The sequence below is a fragment of the Sinocyclocheilus rhinocerous genome, unplaced genomic scaffold (assembly GCF_001515625.1).
Source record: "Sinocyclocheilus rhinocerous isolate Xijiao unplaced genomic scaffold, SAMN03320098_v1.1 scaffold2382, whole genome shotgun sequence".
NCBI classification, from domain to species: domain Eukaryota; kingdom Metazoa; phylum Chordata; class Actinopteri; order Cypriniformes; family Cyprinidae; genus Sinocyclocheilus; species Sinocyclocheilus rhinocerous.
The window spans coordinates 344,943-362,573 of record NW_015662928.1 but is presented as its reverse complement, the minus strand read 5'-3'; the positions used below and the strand labels follow the sequence as shown (position 1 = coordinate 362,573).

Here is a 17,631-nt window from a genome sequence, read left to right as displayed (position 1 = left end):
TGTGTTCATTTTACTTGTGCAGCTCTTAAAATGGGTCATAAATTGCCTTACATTTATTTTTTTTAAATTCTGCAGATACCCTGTAAATAGTAAAATAAAATTACTTCCTTGATATTTGTGCTTTGAAAATGATTTTGATTGGCTTTTTTTCTATATTTAATAAAATGATCCTTTTTTATCTGTGCTAATTAATTTATTTATAATAATATAATATCCACTAATATAATATCCTGAGGCTGCGTTTACACTTGGCATTAACATGCGACCTGTATCCGGATGTTGTCCACATACACATTGAAAAGACAAGTGTAAACGCGCTTCTGATTGGAATGTTATCCGGTCAGCGTGTCCTGGTCCAGAGGTAGTCGAGGACGCATTGTGATCGGATCTCAGTGTAATGTAAATGCAATCCAGCCATCGTGTCTGCATTCGCAGGTGGACGTCACGCAAAACCCCGCCCCCTCTCTCGCGAACTGTCAGAAGGAATATGTTTCTTTTTACCGTTTCCACAACGGAATCTATCCACCTTATTAATAACTGCAGCCTCCTCATCCTCCTCATTTTTCGGGATTTGTAAAATGTCCCGTGACTGAAAATGGTTTTCAAAAGAAAACCCACCACTTCAGGTCGACTTTGCACCGGGGCCATCCTCTGCAGACTTATTTAAATATTGCGCGGGAAAGACAGATCCGATCGGTTATCCAGATAGAGAAGTCAGTTGATGTTGCCAAGTGTAAACGCGCCATGTCCTGATTGACTGATGATCCGATCTGCTTGATCGGATCACAGTGATTGCATGTTAGTGCCAAGTGTAAACGCAGCCTATGATTTCTAGATAAGCATTTAAATTATTTAACTGTTATTTTATTATTATTTATTATATTTATTTAAATTTCAAAATGATTTGCCAATAAAAAAATTCAGAACACTCTCAGATCTGTAGTTTATTTGCTTTGTTCTAAACGGAAAAAATCATTCAAATATTTCTTCTCTTTGGTTGTACTCTTTGGTGAACTGCCTCCTCATTGGACACAATGTCTATTAAAACAGGAAAATCAAATCGCAGCTCCAAAAGTAGAAAAATAGTTAATTATGTTCTCACCACAGGTGATGTTTCGAGTCTAAAAGCTCTTCATCAGACGTCATCACAACGTCTATTAACCATTTCTGTTCTAGGTTTTAGCTCATAGCGGCATTTACAAATTTGAGTGAGAAAAAATATTTCTTATCAGTAAAAGTTGTGCTGCCTAGTATTTTTGTTGAAACCGTGATACATTTTTTTTTTTTACATTACATGATTTATTCAGGCCTGAAAACACAATTTTAAAATGCCTTGACATTTCTAGTTTTTCTATAACCATGGAAAGCCTGTTTATTAATGTTTGCACCTTACTAATTGAAAGGCATTTGCTCACTCTTAGTGCGTCCAGGGAGTTGAGTTGGTCTGGCAGAGTTCAGCTCCAGCCGCAGCACATCTGGAGGATCCATAGGATTCCCAAGATAAAGACTGCAACAGAAACAGAATGACAGAAGCATTTAGCAGTCCATCAGTGTATATAGGAGATAATTTCTTAGACCTAAGTTTACAAGAAAAACAGGCTCTGGAACTCTGCCAAACGAATTTTTTATGACACTGTATAACCAAAGTAGTAAAAATACATTTCAGATTTTAACAGCAGCCCTTTTATTTCACTGGATGTTTTATGGAGGTATTTACAGCTGTGATATCAGTTGATGCAGCCAAGTTTATAGTAAACACAGAGTGTACTGTGTTCTACTGCCACCTTGTGCTGATGAAGCAAAGTGCTTATATGCTGTCCTCATGTGCAAATACTTCCATGATAATGAAAGTGGCACTTTACTCATTGGCCATGACAGAAGTATCGGTCCATTCAGTGTGTGACCCGCAAGGTTTCATCTCACTCAGTAAAGACATTATACAACTGCTGCTGCAGGCCCTCTAGTCTATAGAGTTACACTTTGCACGCTAGTGCTCACTACAAATGAACAAGTTAGGTATTATTTCCTCTTTCATCTCAGGGAGCCCTACTCTGATCTATATTAATGTGGCATTTATTAAAATGTGCTGTAGTTTTGTGAACAGCTTATTAAAAGAGAGGTGTGGTTCTGTGGGAGGTTAGCAGAACATGAACATGTTTTGTGAGAACATTGGTTACATAACACACAAAACCAATAATGTCACTGTGATACAGACATATGTTTAAACCAGCGATAGAATGATACATTGGTCAGCCAGTGATACAATTAATCAGCCAAAGTTAAGCCGATAACTGTGACTGTGTGGCCAATTAATACATAAGCTCTCAAAAAAGAACATACACAAGAATAGAGCCACTCTACTCCTTAAAAACTGCCACTAGCAATTGAAAAAACACTGGATAATCACCAATTAAAACTCATTATTTCAGAGAATGCAATAAAAACTACAGAAAATACAGAATGTACATGTGAGATTACGTTTAAGAGACTCACTCATCGATCCTGTCAGGGAAGCCCCAGCAGCGGTGAGGATTAGTGTCTCCATGGCCCGTGTGAATGAAACTGTTCTTGAGTGGACGGCTTATGTCATGGGCAGAAAGACCTGCCACTGACGTGACTGTGTTCCTGGGAAACTGACCAACCTTTAGGGTACGCTTGTTCTGACCTCTCCACCAGTAGTTCTCTGCCCTGCAGGACACACAAAGACAGTTTGAAGACAAAAACTTAGCATCTCATTTGGCTGCTTCATTAAAGAGGGCTGGGAACTGAGAACCAATTCTTATTTAAGTTTTTTTTTTTTTATTATTATTATTTTGACAGTTCTTGAACTGTTTATGCAATCAGTATTGTGTGATTCCCGAAAGAGTGAATCATATGAGCAGATTCTTGTTAGTGAATCAATAACACTGAATCAGTCGGAGCAATTATTGAATAAGAATTTAATTGATTACAATTCCCATCTCTAGGTCTAGACCAGACTTCCAAGGGGGCCTCAAGATTACTTTTATTTAATTCTATTTTTGTCTTATTTTAAATAATATTAAGACTAGATTTTTTAAACATTTAAATAAAACATTTAAAAATCAAGATATTTCTTATTTTAATTCACCCCCTCAACAACTGTTTCCTTTGAAGATCCAGGATTCTCACAATCTTGGAACACCTGATTATATGAGAAAACAATTTTAGAAGTGTTATTTCTAGACCTGGAAAAGGCATGCAAATGAATCACACGTTTAAAGGGATAGTTCACACAAAAATGAGAATTCTGTCATTATTTACTCACCCTCATGTTGTTGCAAACCTGAATTCTGTTGAGCACAAAATAATATATTTTGAAGAATGTTGGTAAACAAACAGTTGATGGTAGCCACTGAGTTAAATTTTTTTTTTTTTTTCCATATTATGTCAATGGCTACCGTGAACTGTTTGGAAAGAAACTAATACAGGTTTGGATACTTGAGGGTGAGTAAATGATGACAGATTTTATAAATTTTTTTGGGGTGTACTATCCTTTAATTTCCATGGGCATTTTTATAATGAACATACATTTTTCTAGTTATGCCAAACTGAATATTTTTCGGATAATAATCGTAAAAATTTTAAAATTCTTATTCATTATGATTTAGTAAATCATGAATGTCTGGAAAAATTATGTAAACACCAGGAACCACTGGGGTAGACTTGTTTACATATTTTTCTGTCCTAAAATCATTCACTATAATATGAATGTCATATCAATCATAAACCCATAAGCCCCATTACATTCTATAGTATAAGAGCTCACCTGCCCTCTATGATGGTAATGACATCATTCATCTGGATTTGAAGCTTGTCAGGTTCATTAAAGTCTTGCAGGGCCCTCATGTCTGTAGGCATGGTCTCCACTAGAAATTCCCTTAGAGCCACAAAGGTGGGCCTGTCATCTGGTTTCTGAGCCCAACACTGCATCATGACATTATAGATGTCCTGAGGACAGTCCTCAGGCTTATGCAGTCTTTCACCCTCCTTATCTATTTTGTGGAGGATCTGTCACAAACACAAATTTTATTTTTTCTCATGATTGTCTTAGTAAATAAATGCAATAATGATCACTATTGAGAAGCAAATCCAATATTAGGCTCTAAGTGTCTGATTTTCAGGATTACTGTCAAATATCAAAGCTGGTCTTTTATCAGGCAGATGTTTATGACTAATTGGAAATTCAGAGTGTATGAGGAGGGGTACCTGACTACCATTTAGACCCAGCCACGGCTCCTGACCGTAGGTAAACATTTCCCAAAGTGTCACACCAAACATCCATGTGTCTGTGGCATGAGAAAACGTGCGTGTCTTCAGGCTTTCTGGAGCACACCTATGTAAGTAAAAAAAACACCATTTAGAAATTAGGTCAGTAGAATAAAATGCCCGTAAATAAACAACTCAACAAGGGGGAAAATGACATGAGGATCATGCACAGTTCATTTAATCAAATCAAGGGCCACAAACAATGACCTAATTCAAATTCAATCTGAATCCTGAGCTCTGGCCTGTCACTGCACACAAACAAAATCACCAAGCCATTTAAAGCTCTTCGTATCCCTTCTCAAAAGATTCAAACCACATGCAAACAAACACTTAAATTGAAAATATATATCCATTCTCTCCAACCCTCTCCCTTACCAGGCAAATGGGACTTTGCGATGCTCTTGCATGACGTAATGGTCATCATTCTTAGGCAGCGCCCTCATCAGTCCGAAGTCACCAATTTTGACCTGCTCACTGGAAGCCAGGAGGATGTTTCTGGCGGCCAGGTCTCGGTGGATGAAGCGTTTGGACTCTAGGTAGGCCATGCCATTGGATATCTGGATGGTGTAGTGACTCAAAGTGGAAATGAGGAAATGGCCCAGGGTCTTTCGCAAGCGATCCAGCATGGAGCCGAGAGGCGCAAGCTCAGTCACCTTAGAGAAAGTAGGGTAATAAAGAGGGTCATTCAGGGAAGAGAAGCAGGGGGAGAGGAGGGTCACAATATTAAGTTTCATTTCATAACAACTGAAAAAGTGCTCTGACAAGAAGCATCTTGCCGTTGGAGACAATGAACACTGCCAATCAGGAATAACTCCAGAAGTCAGTGTCAGCAAATAATGAGTCTAAGAGAGCATGCAAATGTCATGCCTTATTTTAGCTCACCCCTCCCTTCTCAAGACCTTGATACTTTAGCACCCTGTCTTTGCCACCAATTTGATTTAGACGTGAACACGCACACTCACTCACCATCTTCATGGGGTGTGTGAGGACTACTCCGTAGAGACGGATGAGGTTCTGGTGGTCAAGAGAGTGCATGGCATTGACCTCACAGATGAAGTCGTCCAGAGCATCTGGTTGGTTGAGCACGTCTGTCTTCAGACACTTCACTGCCACATTGAGCTGAGGAGGACATGTTGAAAGAACAACTCACAACACAAATCAACACAAATTCATCATAAGTCCCCGCGTGTGACTTTGAGGGCCAACATATCAGCCTTTGCTGGAGAGAGCTCCCAGCAGCTGGACTAACCTGTATACATCACAATCCCACACACGCTAATGACCCCCTCTGAGACCTGTGTCTACACTGTTGCTGGTTATCACTGAAGTTCAGAGCATAATCACAGAGCAACATTATTCCCTGTGCGCCAGCTTGGACTGTGGCTGAAGTTCCACCTTTTGGAAAGTAATCATGTAACGTCTGGCATTATTCTGCCTAAATTATGACCAGACCCATCTGCATTACTTCATGAGTTTAAATAGATTTTAAACTGTTAAATACATTTTTACATTTTTAGAAAGAACTGTAAATAGTGCAAAAAAATTGCATCTTTCTGTATGCCATTCTTCTGTAAGTTCAAAGTAGGTGTCAATCAAAAACAGCAAATCTAATCACCGCACAGGCAAGTTAGATACAAAAGATTTTGAACTTCAAGAACGAACAAAGTTATTTTGCAGAGTTTACGAGTTTGTGAGGAAAAAAGTGATATGACTGCATAAAAAAGTCTCATTTCAGTTTGTGCAGCAATTTCCTTTATAGGATAGAGACTTGTATCAAACCACAAAATGCCAAATTAACACTTGAAAACTGCCTATAGACAACGTATCTTCTAGTCAATGCTAAGTGTGTCCCTTAATAATGATTTTTGAAGGTTTGGTTTTGGGAAACTATGAATTTAAGGGCAGTGCAGAAGAATTTTGATCAGCCCCCAAAACTGTACCTGGCAGAGTGTCGGTACTGTGCATACATTGTTAGAATGAATTTGACACTTTATGTTGTCCACCTGTTGCTTCAGTTGTGTAGGACATTTTCTTCATCTGCTTAATTGCCTTGCATATGAAAACTGTTTGATTAAGTCCAATCAAGTCAGAAAAGTAATAGCACTCTACTCAGATTTTTTTGAAGTGATAAGCATGGACAGAGTAGATCATAAACAATGCAGCACAAGTATCGCACTGAGAGTCAGGGGTTTGTTCAAATTTAATCTCTATGTTTGAAAAACAGTAATAGTGATGCTTGCCTAAAAGGTTATAATCATTAAGTTGGATGAGGGTGTCTGAATGTTACATGTATGAAAAGAGCAGTTGACAAATCTCAGCTCGGTCCTGACATTTTTCTGTATAGCGCAATGAAGCAGTGTTTGATCTGCACAGATGGCCACAGGAAAGATGTTCCCACTCAAGTCCCATGTGGAAAGAGCCCTTTGGAGTGCAACACACACTATCACTACAGCCTCCGCCTCAGTTCACACGACATCTGACCCCTCATCAGGTCATTAGAAGCCCGTCTCTCCCACAAACCTCCTCTGGAGAACACAGCTGCTACAATGACACATAGAGATCAGCCCTGAAACAGGATGTTCACATGGAGCCCTGAAACACTTTAAGGGAAAGGTGGGACCACAGATACAAAGTGTCTGAGAGCCATTCTTTTGTTGATCTGAGTTTCAGAATGCAAAAAACAACTTTCCTGCCAAAAAATGTGCAATAGTCATAAATTTCTGATGGTGTCACTTGATAGATTTCAAGTGATGGAGATTAAAAAAAAACAGATAAACATATCACTCAAATATAAATGGTACAATCTGAATCCTCATCTTGAGTACATCGCAGTGAATGACTGAGTCTGCATCTGCAAAGCTGATGTTTTTAAACAAAGCTCCCTCTGTATTTCCAAACACTTTTATCCTTTCACCTCTCCCCCAAATCACCACTAGAACTCTATATGATTCTGAATAAAATCACGAACGCAGATTCGTGCTGCAACGCATTCATTGCAGCACGAACGCATATTTGAATGTTTCACAGTGCAAGCATCAGCGTAGCCTGAGCAGCACGTTATGTCGCTGCCCATATTAATGAATGATGGTGCGTGTGCACTGGCGCAGAGTGTGCGTTTTTTCTTTCCAATGCGAGTAGACATTGCTGAATCGTTGTAATTTAGGAATAAGATCGCGTGAGTGTTTAAATCGAGATTGTACTATTTTACCAATTAATCGTGCAGCTCTACTCACCACTTTTCCATTTGGTGTGAACCACTCTCCGCGCTTGACCACACCGAAGGAGCCATCGCCTAGTTTCTCAAAGAGGGCCAGGTCTTTCTCACTTATGAGACAGGTGAGGGCCTGCTGCTGGCCATCCACTGGAGGAGGTGTGGCAGTGAGTTTTCGGAACGTACTGGCCGGCTGGGGATTGAAGTCTCCTTCTGGTCTCTTGCCACTGAACACCTGAGGGATAAACAACAACAAAGTCAACATCTAGAGGTGACAAATAAAAGCCCTTAGCAACCTATGTGCACAAACCATGTTTTAATTGTGTGCAGCCAGAACTGCATCAAATGTGTACCAGAAACTTGAAGAATCCCTGTAATGATATGTGGTAACAGGGAACATTCCAAAAACAAAAAGAAGGACAGCAGCAGAAATCGCGATAAAAGAGAGAGAGAAAGAGAGATTCCACGAAGGACTGCTCTTTCTAACTGCTTATCGGCTCTTGAGGCACTTTGTATTAGGAGCCTGTGGGTTGGCCAAGGAGAGCTGAGCTATCAAAACTAAAGTGTGGGCTGAGGGAAGCCAGGGGCTACAAAACTCAAGGGACAAGGAGGATGGACAGGAATGGAAGGTGGAGGAGGTTACCCTGACTTTAACCCATTAAAAAAAAGACAGAAAGATCAGATTAGAGGGAGAGGTGACACTACAAAAAAGGAGAAAACATAAATAGAGAAGGTCAGAAAGCAATGTCTGTAGCCTTGAGAGTGAGAGCCTGGATTTGACAGACAGACTGAAAATAGAAGAACTGAACTGGGAGCAGAGTGAATATAGAGGATCTAGACAGAGCCTTGAACCCTAGACTACTGTCTGATAACAATTCACATGAGTAATAAATCCAAATGCATCTTTCCATCACGGTTCATCACTGTCCATTGACTTTTGTATACTGAGTCAATGATATTTTCGTTTCCTGACCCTTTTTTGTATTTTTATATCTTTATTAAGATATTAATTAGTATGTTTGTTATGCTGTTTTAAAGTGGGAATTGTTGGCTGCTCTCCACTATATTGATGATTCAGGTTTTACTGTCCATGTAGTAATTGCCACCAAAACTTTGTCACAAAACACAAACAAACACAAAAATATATAGGCAGGCATCCACACATATTTGCATGAGAGCAACATTTGAAACAGGAGAACACTTACTAAGGGTAAGTGTCAGCTAAAGCATGCCCACACACACTAACAGTGGAGTGAGGAGGCAGATTACTCAGTCTGTTCTTGGTTCCAGGAACGGAAACAAACAGGTGTAATTTTAGAAAGCTCTCATCCTCTCAGGCCACTTCCTGTATACCCAGGCCAATGTTGCAACTAAAGCCATCACACAAGGGAGGAAATAAGTCTGTGTATGTGTGTTTGTTTGTTTCATTATTTGACATGTATGAAAGAGCTGAGTGGAGGCTAAGTGGACGTATTGAACATCCATATCAACCTGTGTGCATGTACTACTTTATATCCGACTTTGTAAAAGTAGTAAACAATCATGTACACTTTCAGATGTTCAATGTTGTACCTTTAGGGGTACAAAAGCTTGATGCTGGGGCAGTACCATCAAAGGGACAACTCTATACGTTATCTACACCTAAAAGGTTCAGAGTAGTACCTTAAGGTAATAGTACTACTAACATGTGCCTTTTAGGGTTAAATAAAATACACAGCTGTCCCTTTAAGGGTACTGCACCAATGGCAAGCTGCTGTACCCAAAAAGGTAACACCATTACGCCTATGGAGAGTCCCCACAAGGATAGCTGACCAGACATGAGTGTGTGTGTGTTTGTGTGTGTGTGTGTGTGTGTGTGTGCTTAATTTAACACAAGTGTGCCGTTTCTGGTGCCAAAGGTCAAGATGTCCTCTCATCCCACAGACAGAAGAATTTGCCCTACAAGCTGATGGTTTAGACAAGAGCAATCATTCGTCAATCCTGTGTGCATTTCATTCCCACATACACACTTCCCCTCAACACACACTGTAAATGAGCACACACAGTCTATAACATAAATATATGTGATAGTAGGAGATTAATGGCATGGCAAATCAGATGGAGCTGGAAGAGAGCTCTCTAATTCTAGCCTTGGACCTTTGTACACTATTAGAAAATGAGATACCAGTGAGGCACTAACATACACTTAACACACATTTAAGAGACAAACACAGACACAAAACACTGCAGTGGTATTTTAAATATTAAAAACAGAGCAGGGCACATCAACATAAATACACAGAAATTAATAAATGTGTCTGTCATAACTGCAAATGCACTAACTGCTGTTGCTGTTTACTCAGGTTAAAACTGACTCTGGCTCTAGTGAGGCCTTTGGTCAGCACCACCCAGACATCCAGCCCTATAAAAACAACTCTCATACTGAGGACAAACTATAACCAGCCATACAGAAACAGCTCAAAGCAAAGTATGCATTTATTCAGGTCAGTTTTTTTGTATGTAATAAAAATATTCTGGGCAAAACAAGCTGCTCCTTTTACACAGTCTGATATAGCTCATACCTTATTTTTCTTTTACTCCAAACCAACAGTCTAAACAAACCTAGAAGCAGGCCTTTTTCTGAATAAATACATTTATAAATGGATGCTATTTTTTTGCCTTTTAACAATGTATAATTTGCATTTTATTATTTATCTATTTGCTCTGAAATGGCTTAAGAAGGAGAAGTTAAATTATAGAAACAAACACTGTGAAAATTGCTGCCACGACTCATAATACTAGTTACATGTATTTGTTTATTATCCATCTGGGTCATTCCTTGTCAACTTAACCAGAGGTCCCTGGCTAAAAATTCTGATTTTGATATATATATTTTTCTAGTGAATGAAATACATAAATGAATAAGAAAGCCAAAATATTAAATACCATGGATGAATATTTACTGAGTAATACAGTAAATATTGTAGAGGGGGGTGAAAATGACTATTTTCTTTATGTGAAATGACTTTAGAAAGATGCCAGCCTCATCATGTTATTTTTTTCACAGAGATCGGTGGGTCTATTAGTAAAATCTATTGAATTTAGTGATTTTGATATATATATTTTTCTAGTGAATGAAATACATAAATGAATAAGAAAGCCAAAATATTAAATACCATGGATGAATATTTACTGAGTAATACAGTAAATATTGTAGAGGGGGGTGAAAATGAAAATTTTCTTTATGCGAAATGACTTTAGAAAGATGCCAGCCTCATCATGTTATTTTTTCACAGAGATCGGTGGGTCTATTAGTAAAATCTATTGAATTTAGTGGTCTTTGTTGCAGTATATGCCAATGTTGACAGTTCAAAAATGGGACAAAAAGCAATTATTGTGTTAACTATTAAGGATGGATATCTTAACATCCTTTTAGATTTTCGTTTTTAACACACTTTCTTATGGTATTTTACCTATTTTTAAGGCCCTATAAGGTTGGGATTTATTTTAATGTGGTTCCATGAGATAATTTGATAAACGGTTAAATTGTAAAAAAACAACAACAACAAAAAAACAAATATGAGACACTTTGCATACAGCTGATACTGCATTTAAAGAAGAATGTATGATGAACAAATAATTTTGCAACAAAAATTGTAGCTTGTTTCCAAATTGCATACAACAAAGGGATTTTAATGTGGCTCCATAAGATAAATTGATTAACGGTTAAAATGTACAAAAACCAAATGTGAAACACTTTGCATACAGCTGATACTTATTGAATTTAAAGAATAGTGTATGAAGAACAAATAATTTTGCAACAAAAAAAATTTAGCTTGTTTCCCTTTATCAAAGCAATTGCATACAACATACCTCTCTGGGTGCCAAAAATTTTGTTTTAGAAAGTTTTCATGCCTGAAACTCAAAGTATTAAATATATCTTAATATAATTTTAGGTTCTGGTTCCTAAGAAAGTTTTCTTTTGGAATCTTCATATTTCATGCCCTATATGGTTTAATTCCAGAGTTACTGGGTTCTCAATGCAGTTGCATGTAGTTACAATATTTGAACTCTTGTTAGGTTCAGAAGCTGTTAAAATGAACAAAATCCCTTCTTCCAAATATCCCAGAAACTGACTCAAATATAGAATCTTAAGAACGGACTACTGTGAGCTTGTTATTGTGAATTATATGGACAATTTCAGAGTATTTTTAGCACTCAGACAGCTATGTTCAATGCAGCTGTTTTGACAGAGGGAAACAAGCTACATTTCTAGTTTCAACATTATTTATTCTTCAGACAATTCAATTTAAATACGTATCAGCTGTATACAGCATTGAAAATGACATGAAGCTGCATTGAGATTTCTGTATCTATGGGACTGAACCATGTAGGTCCTTGATGATTGAAGATTCCAAATAAAATGAAGATTCCAAAAGTATAATATGTTAAGAACAAGAATCTGAAATTATATTGAAAATATATTTAATACTTCTAGAATTACTTCTAGAATTACAGGCACACAAACTTTGGAAAAATAATATTTATGGCATTCATACAGCTGTGTTCCATGCAATTGTTTTGATAGAGGGAAACAAGATATATTAATAATTTCAATAAAATCAATATATCTAATACTTTTTGAGTTACAGACATGCAAACATTGAGGGAAAAAAATTCAAAGTGCTTTTTCCCATTTTCGAACTGTCATGATTTACATATAATGCAACAAAGATTGCTAAAGTCAACAGACTTTACTAATAGACCTACCAATCTCTGTGTAAAAATAAGATTCTTTTTTTTTATTTTTTTTATACAGTTTTTTTTTTTGTAATTTGGCTCCAAATTTCAGGTGAAAATTAGCATTTTTGACCCCCCTCTACAGAATAGTGGAATACTGAGTAAATATTCATCAGTGACACTTAATATTTCGGCTTTCATTACCATTTATGTTTGTCTTTTCATCAAAAATATTTTTTTAAAAATCAAAAATTTGAGCAGGGGACGTTTCTGAAATTTGGTTGATTTGACACGGAATTACCTGTCTGGTAACATGGAGAGTACATGATGATAGCAGGATACAAAAAGAAAGAAAAGAAAGTAAAATGACAAAATTTTACTACAAATTATTATTATTTTTTAATTGATGAAACAAAGAAGTGATTCCCCGAATCAAACTTTTTCATGTTTACCAGACCAAATACACATTCTTATATCAGTGCAATATTTATGATATTGGTACACTTTATATCATCACCAAAATACTGTCAAAAGTCAATGTATCATCCAATATGCTGTAAATTTTATTTTGGTAGAATGCTGTAAACTGCGTTACAGCCTGATCTACAGAATCATCTATAAACTTAAAGGTGCAGAGGAGATCTTGGAAAATGCTAACTTTAGCCTGATAGCACAGAAAGCGAACGTCCCACCCTCCCTGCAATCGCCGTCCAAAGCCACGCCCCCTGAACGCATATACGCTTACAGACCAGAATACCAGAGACAAAATTACTACAGGCTACATCAGTGGTTCCCAATTCCAGTCCTCGCGTGTTGTCCAAAAGATGAAAGGCTGTGAAAATCATCTAGGTCAAGTGCTTTAAATGTTACTTCTTGATTTATTCCTTTCAGGTTCAATAAGACACTTTGCAAGTTAGAGACTCTAAAGTGCTTGAGGGAACATGTGAGCTGACTGACCAATGAATAAAGCGAAGCCCTTGTCCAGCTGCTTGCGTGTAGATGTGTGTGGGACCTGACCCTGGACTGGAAGCCTGTCACTGTGTTTGAGGAAGGCTGATGACATACCTTGCTCATCCAAGACTTGCGCTTGCACATGGTTTTTCTCCTCTTCACTGCCTCCCACAGCCGTCTTTGCCCTGTCAAAAAAAGCAAATTAGAGAATTACTATTATTTAATGAATTTTGCTGGTTAAAAACAAGCTCAGCTTTATCAAAAGTGGCATCTGGAGCAAATTAATGTACCTGAATAAAAATGTAATGTACCTGTGTAATAAAATGCTTACTACCTGTGTAAAAAAAAAAAAAAAAAAAAATTTTTGCTAAGTTGTTAAACCTTGTAATTGTCACTTGATATGTGCAAGGACACCAGAAAAGTATTCTCTTTTCATAGAGAAAAATCCACCCTTAGGAAGTAAATCATAATTTTTTTTTTTGATTTAGACATTTTTAAATTACAGTCATCTAACCAATATGTTTCATCACTCAATGCATTTGTGTTTTACAATTTATAATTATGTGTTGATTCATATTTATATTGTAAAGATACATGCAAAAATTTGAAAGCACGCACAACTATAGATAGTGCTATGGGGTGATTTTGTTGTTCAATTTCAAACTCTGAATTGAATTTATTTTAAATAAAAAAAGACAAGTAAACAGTCAGTAAGAAAATAAGAACAAATAAATAAATAAATGACAAGCAATAGCGCAAATAAATACAATAACAAGACACAAAATAAATTAACAGTGCTTTAAGTTTTTCAGGAAGGTCTAACAGTAATATTCAGGTATAGAAATACTACAGCCATTGAATAATCTATTCAACTGTAAAATGACACTGGATAGTCTTCACTGTATTATCTGCCACAGCAACATTGAGAAGACAAAGAAAACAAATCAGTGATGTCTGAATATGTTTAGTAGCTTTAATAAGGCAGCAACTTGCCGTCACCTACTGCTGGTTTTAGTTTCATATTTAGAGTATCATTTAATTAAAAAAATAAATAAATACAAATTTGATATTTAAAATTTTCCATTAACGCCAATTTAAAACATACAGTATTAATCTCATACCATTATTTATTCACTTCTAATTAATGTCATCTCTAATCTGTAAACACTTTAATAGCTTGAGAGCCATATTTAGAGAGTCATTCAGTTTTTTTTTTGCTCTTGATCATTGCTATGGTTATCACTAAATAAATCACCACAATTTAAATCAGGAACATTTGTTTTATATCTCTGCATAAGTGTCAATGCTGTTCTTTGAGTACACTGCCTTTTGGAAAGCATTATTTGTAATGAACCTACAAGCAAAACACCTTGGTTGGACTCACCGGGCCGGCCCATACCGATCTTCTCCAGGTCCTCATTCTTCACATAGTCAAAGTGTGAGAGACGTGTAACGTTGAGCTCATCACGGATGCGCAGGAAGTACTGCTGCAGTTGCACTTCCATCAGCAGCTCCAGCAGCCACTCAGTGCCCTCTTCACACTGCATACTGCTGCCCAACTTCTGCACAGACAGAGACACACCAATGAACTCCACAGAGCTACTCCCCATAACGACTCTCCCAAAACCCCAGAAGCAAGCATGTTCATGCTATTCCCAGCAAAATAAACTAACAACAAATAGTAGTGTCCAACTAGACAACAACAAGCGACCAAGTCCTAAAGTGTGATTGAACTGAATCACGTTTGATAGCATGCTAAATGTTTAGAGTGTGCGGCAAAGAAAAAAGAAAAACAACAACAACAAAAAACTATAGTTGACTTTCACTGTTTAACTCTGGCATACATCTGGTGAGCACACACACACACACCCAAAAACAAACATACACACCTGAAATTCATAAAACACAGATGGCATTGGCCCTGCCAGGCCACATGTGTTAAGCTGCTCTCTAAAGCTATTTGATTACTCCCAAAAGGAGCATCTCCAAACCTCCAAAACTAACCAGATAACACAGACCTTACCTTTTCACAGAAACTGCTGCATCTCTAATTCCATTTCGGACCCAATTAAAAACATTGTCTTCACATCTCCATAAAAATCTAAATCCTCAAGTCCCAAAGTCCTTATCACGTTTCAAACAATGAACATTGACAGTCCCTTTAAGCTTCTGTTTGCAACAAGAGGAACAGATTAGTGGCGCAGCAAATGGATGGAAGAGCACTGACATCGGTGCTTGGAAGCTCTGGGACAAATAAAAGTGTGCTACTGTTTTCCATGGTCTGCATTTGTGCTTGTTCGTTTTTCTGTTGGAACATATTTGACATCAGCTGCTTTCAATTTTCAATCTCTCCCTCCCCCTGCACTCCTTCACACTGGTCATCTTTCTCTGACACTTCTTAACAACATTAGGGCAAAACCTGGGAGGGTGGGGGGTAGAAGGGGGAGAGCATATCTTGCGATCAGAGAGATTGTCAACTCGCCCTTTTGAATGACATTGTGTGCATGTACGTGTGCATGTGACTGTGTAACTTTTAAGCTTCTGTTCTTGACAATTCCTTACACAATGCATATGATGTGTGCAACTATAACAGGCTGCTAAGTGTGCAAACTGCAATACAACTGCTGACATATATTTGCGCTTTGAGTGTAATGCTAAATTCCATGGGGGAAAACTGTGCTTCAAACTCAGTCAGTTCACTCAGACTCAATTAGTCAGTCTGCACTTCCAAAAAAGTGATGAACAAGCAGCTGTGAGGGATTATAGGGTAAAAGTTTCTCTTGATGTGTTGAAATTAGGGCTGTCAATCAATTACAGACAGTACACAAATTATTTACATGATATGTCAGTTGAACAAATGATGTAATTAGTGGATGACCTTTTTTTTTTAGCAGATGCCGATTTCTTAGAAAGCAGGGTGTCCGATAGCCGATTTGTATTTATAGGCATCCTTCAGTCTGAGGAGACCATGGATCAGGCTGGATGAAGGTCACCAGTAAAATACAGACCACTGATCTATATAATGACTGGACTGGGAATAGTAATGCCATCTTACTATGCAGACAGCATCATTGACTGACAGGAAAAACTTAAAATCACCCGATTTGAAGCGTATCAGTCACAGGATTAGTTTTTAAGATATGTGAATTTAAATAAATTTTTACTTCAAATGTTATCTGCAATGTTTTTTTTTTTTTTAGCAGGATAAGCAATATATTGATATCAGAAATGGTATTAGTAACAGAAATTTATTAAAATATACAATGAATAATATAATACAAGCTTGTTACTATATTGCTCTAAGTCAGAGATGCCCAAACTAGTGGTGACCTTTAATTTGGCCCGCCATGCTATATATGAGAAGAGGGGGGAAAATGCCATTACCCAGGTGACACGTTGATTGTCGACTGAGCCTTATAAAGTGGCGCTCAAAGTTAAATTAATTTCAACACCTTGTTTCATTCATGAATGAATCATCTTTTTAACATGAACATTGAATGAACAGACTGGTTTAATGATGACTAGTCTATCTATATCTTTGCAGAAAAGAGTAATTCAAATTCAAAATGACTGCTTTTATACATAGAATCCAAAAATTGTACATTTCTAAACTGCGCACTTGTAAATATATCTGTACATTAATTTAAACATTTACATTTCTATATATTTCTACTTCTGTATATAGTGCATTATTTAATTTTCAGCTTTTCTTATATTAGTGTTATACTCCATCTCTACTGTGTAATTCCTATGTCTGCTGCATTAGTTTGCACTATGTCCATACTTTCTTCTGCATTGGAAGCTCCTGTCACTATAGTCATATTCCTTGTCTGTGTAAACATACTTGGTAATAAAGCTCTTTCTGACTTCTGAAGGAATAACATCAGTAGACTATTAACAATAAATGTTCTGTGAAAACAATGAACAGCAGCTTTCAGCCTGTCACCATGATGCAAACATGAAATATTAGACATACAGTAGTAGTTCTTTACAGGTTTTTTATTCGATTGCGCTGCTTTTCCATTGATTTTTCTATGTAAACATGGACACGTTTGACTGTTGCACTAGCATCTCTTGCAGCATCTCACGAATGAAATGGCATTATAAAAATGCAGCGCTCAAATTAAAAGAAGTTCACTCACATCTTCTTGCATGTTTTTTCTATTCCACTGTCCATGTTGCATCTTTGTCAACACAAAAGCGCATTCTGTGTGAACGGCGCCTCATGATATGAGCACGTCACACGTGAGCGGTTAATCACGTGCACGACATGTGGTTGGATCGTTCTTTTCTCTTTACTGTTGTGATTGGCATATTGGCAAAGTGTCTAATTGTAACATTTGGTAATATTTCTATTCAAAATCGCAATTCCTCGATTTCTGAAAGATAAAATCGCAGCAAAACATTAAATTCGAATTAATCAATAAAATCGGAAAAATCGCCCAGTCCTACCTCACACGCTT

At 37.3% G+C, this 17,631-nt stretch overlaps 1 protein-coding gene across 4 annotated transcripts in view; it reads right to left on the bottom strand.

Moving 5' to 3' along the window:
- Positions 1 to 17,631, bottom strand: part of LOC107728404 (activated CDC42 kinase 1-like) — a 42,546-nt gene that overhangs the window by 12,983 nt on the left and 11,932 nt on the right. For 3 of the 4 annotated variants that reach the window (XM_016538558.1, XM_016538562.1, XM_016538559.1), the window contains exons 2-10: positions 14,553 to 14,730; positions 13,283 to 13,353; positions 7,521 to 7,733; positions 5,254 to 5,406; positions 4,663 to 4,940; positions 4,228 to 4,354; positions 3,788 to 4,029; positions 2,494 to 2,688; positions 1,416 to 1,507 (exon numbers count right to left, since the gene is read on the bottom strand). In XM_016538558.1, the coding sequence (XP_016394044.1) occupies positions 1,416 to 1,507; positions 2,494 to 2,688; positions 3,788 to 4,029; positions 4,228 to 4,354; positions 4,663 to 4,940; positions 5,254 to 5,406; positions 7,521 to 7,733; positions 13,283 to 13,353; positions 14,553 to 14,730 (1,549 nt within the window). The remainder of the gene's footprint in view (positions 1 to 1,415; positions 1,508 to 2,493; positions 2,689 to 3,787; positions 4,030 to 4,227; positions 4,355 to 4,662; positions 4,941 to 5,253; positions 5,407 to 7,520; positions 7,734 to 13,282; positions 13,354 to 14,552; positions 14,731 to 17,631) is intronic. The other variant, XM_016538560.1, reaches the window with a different exon arrangement.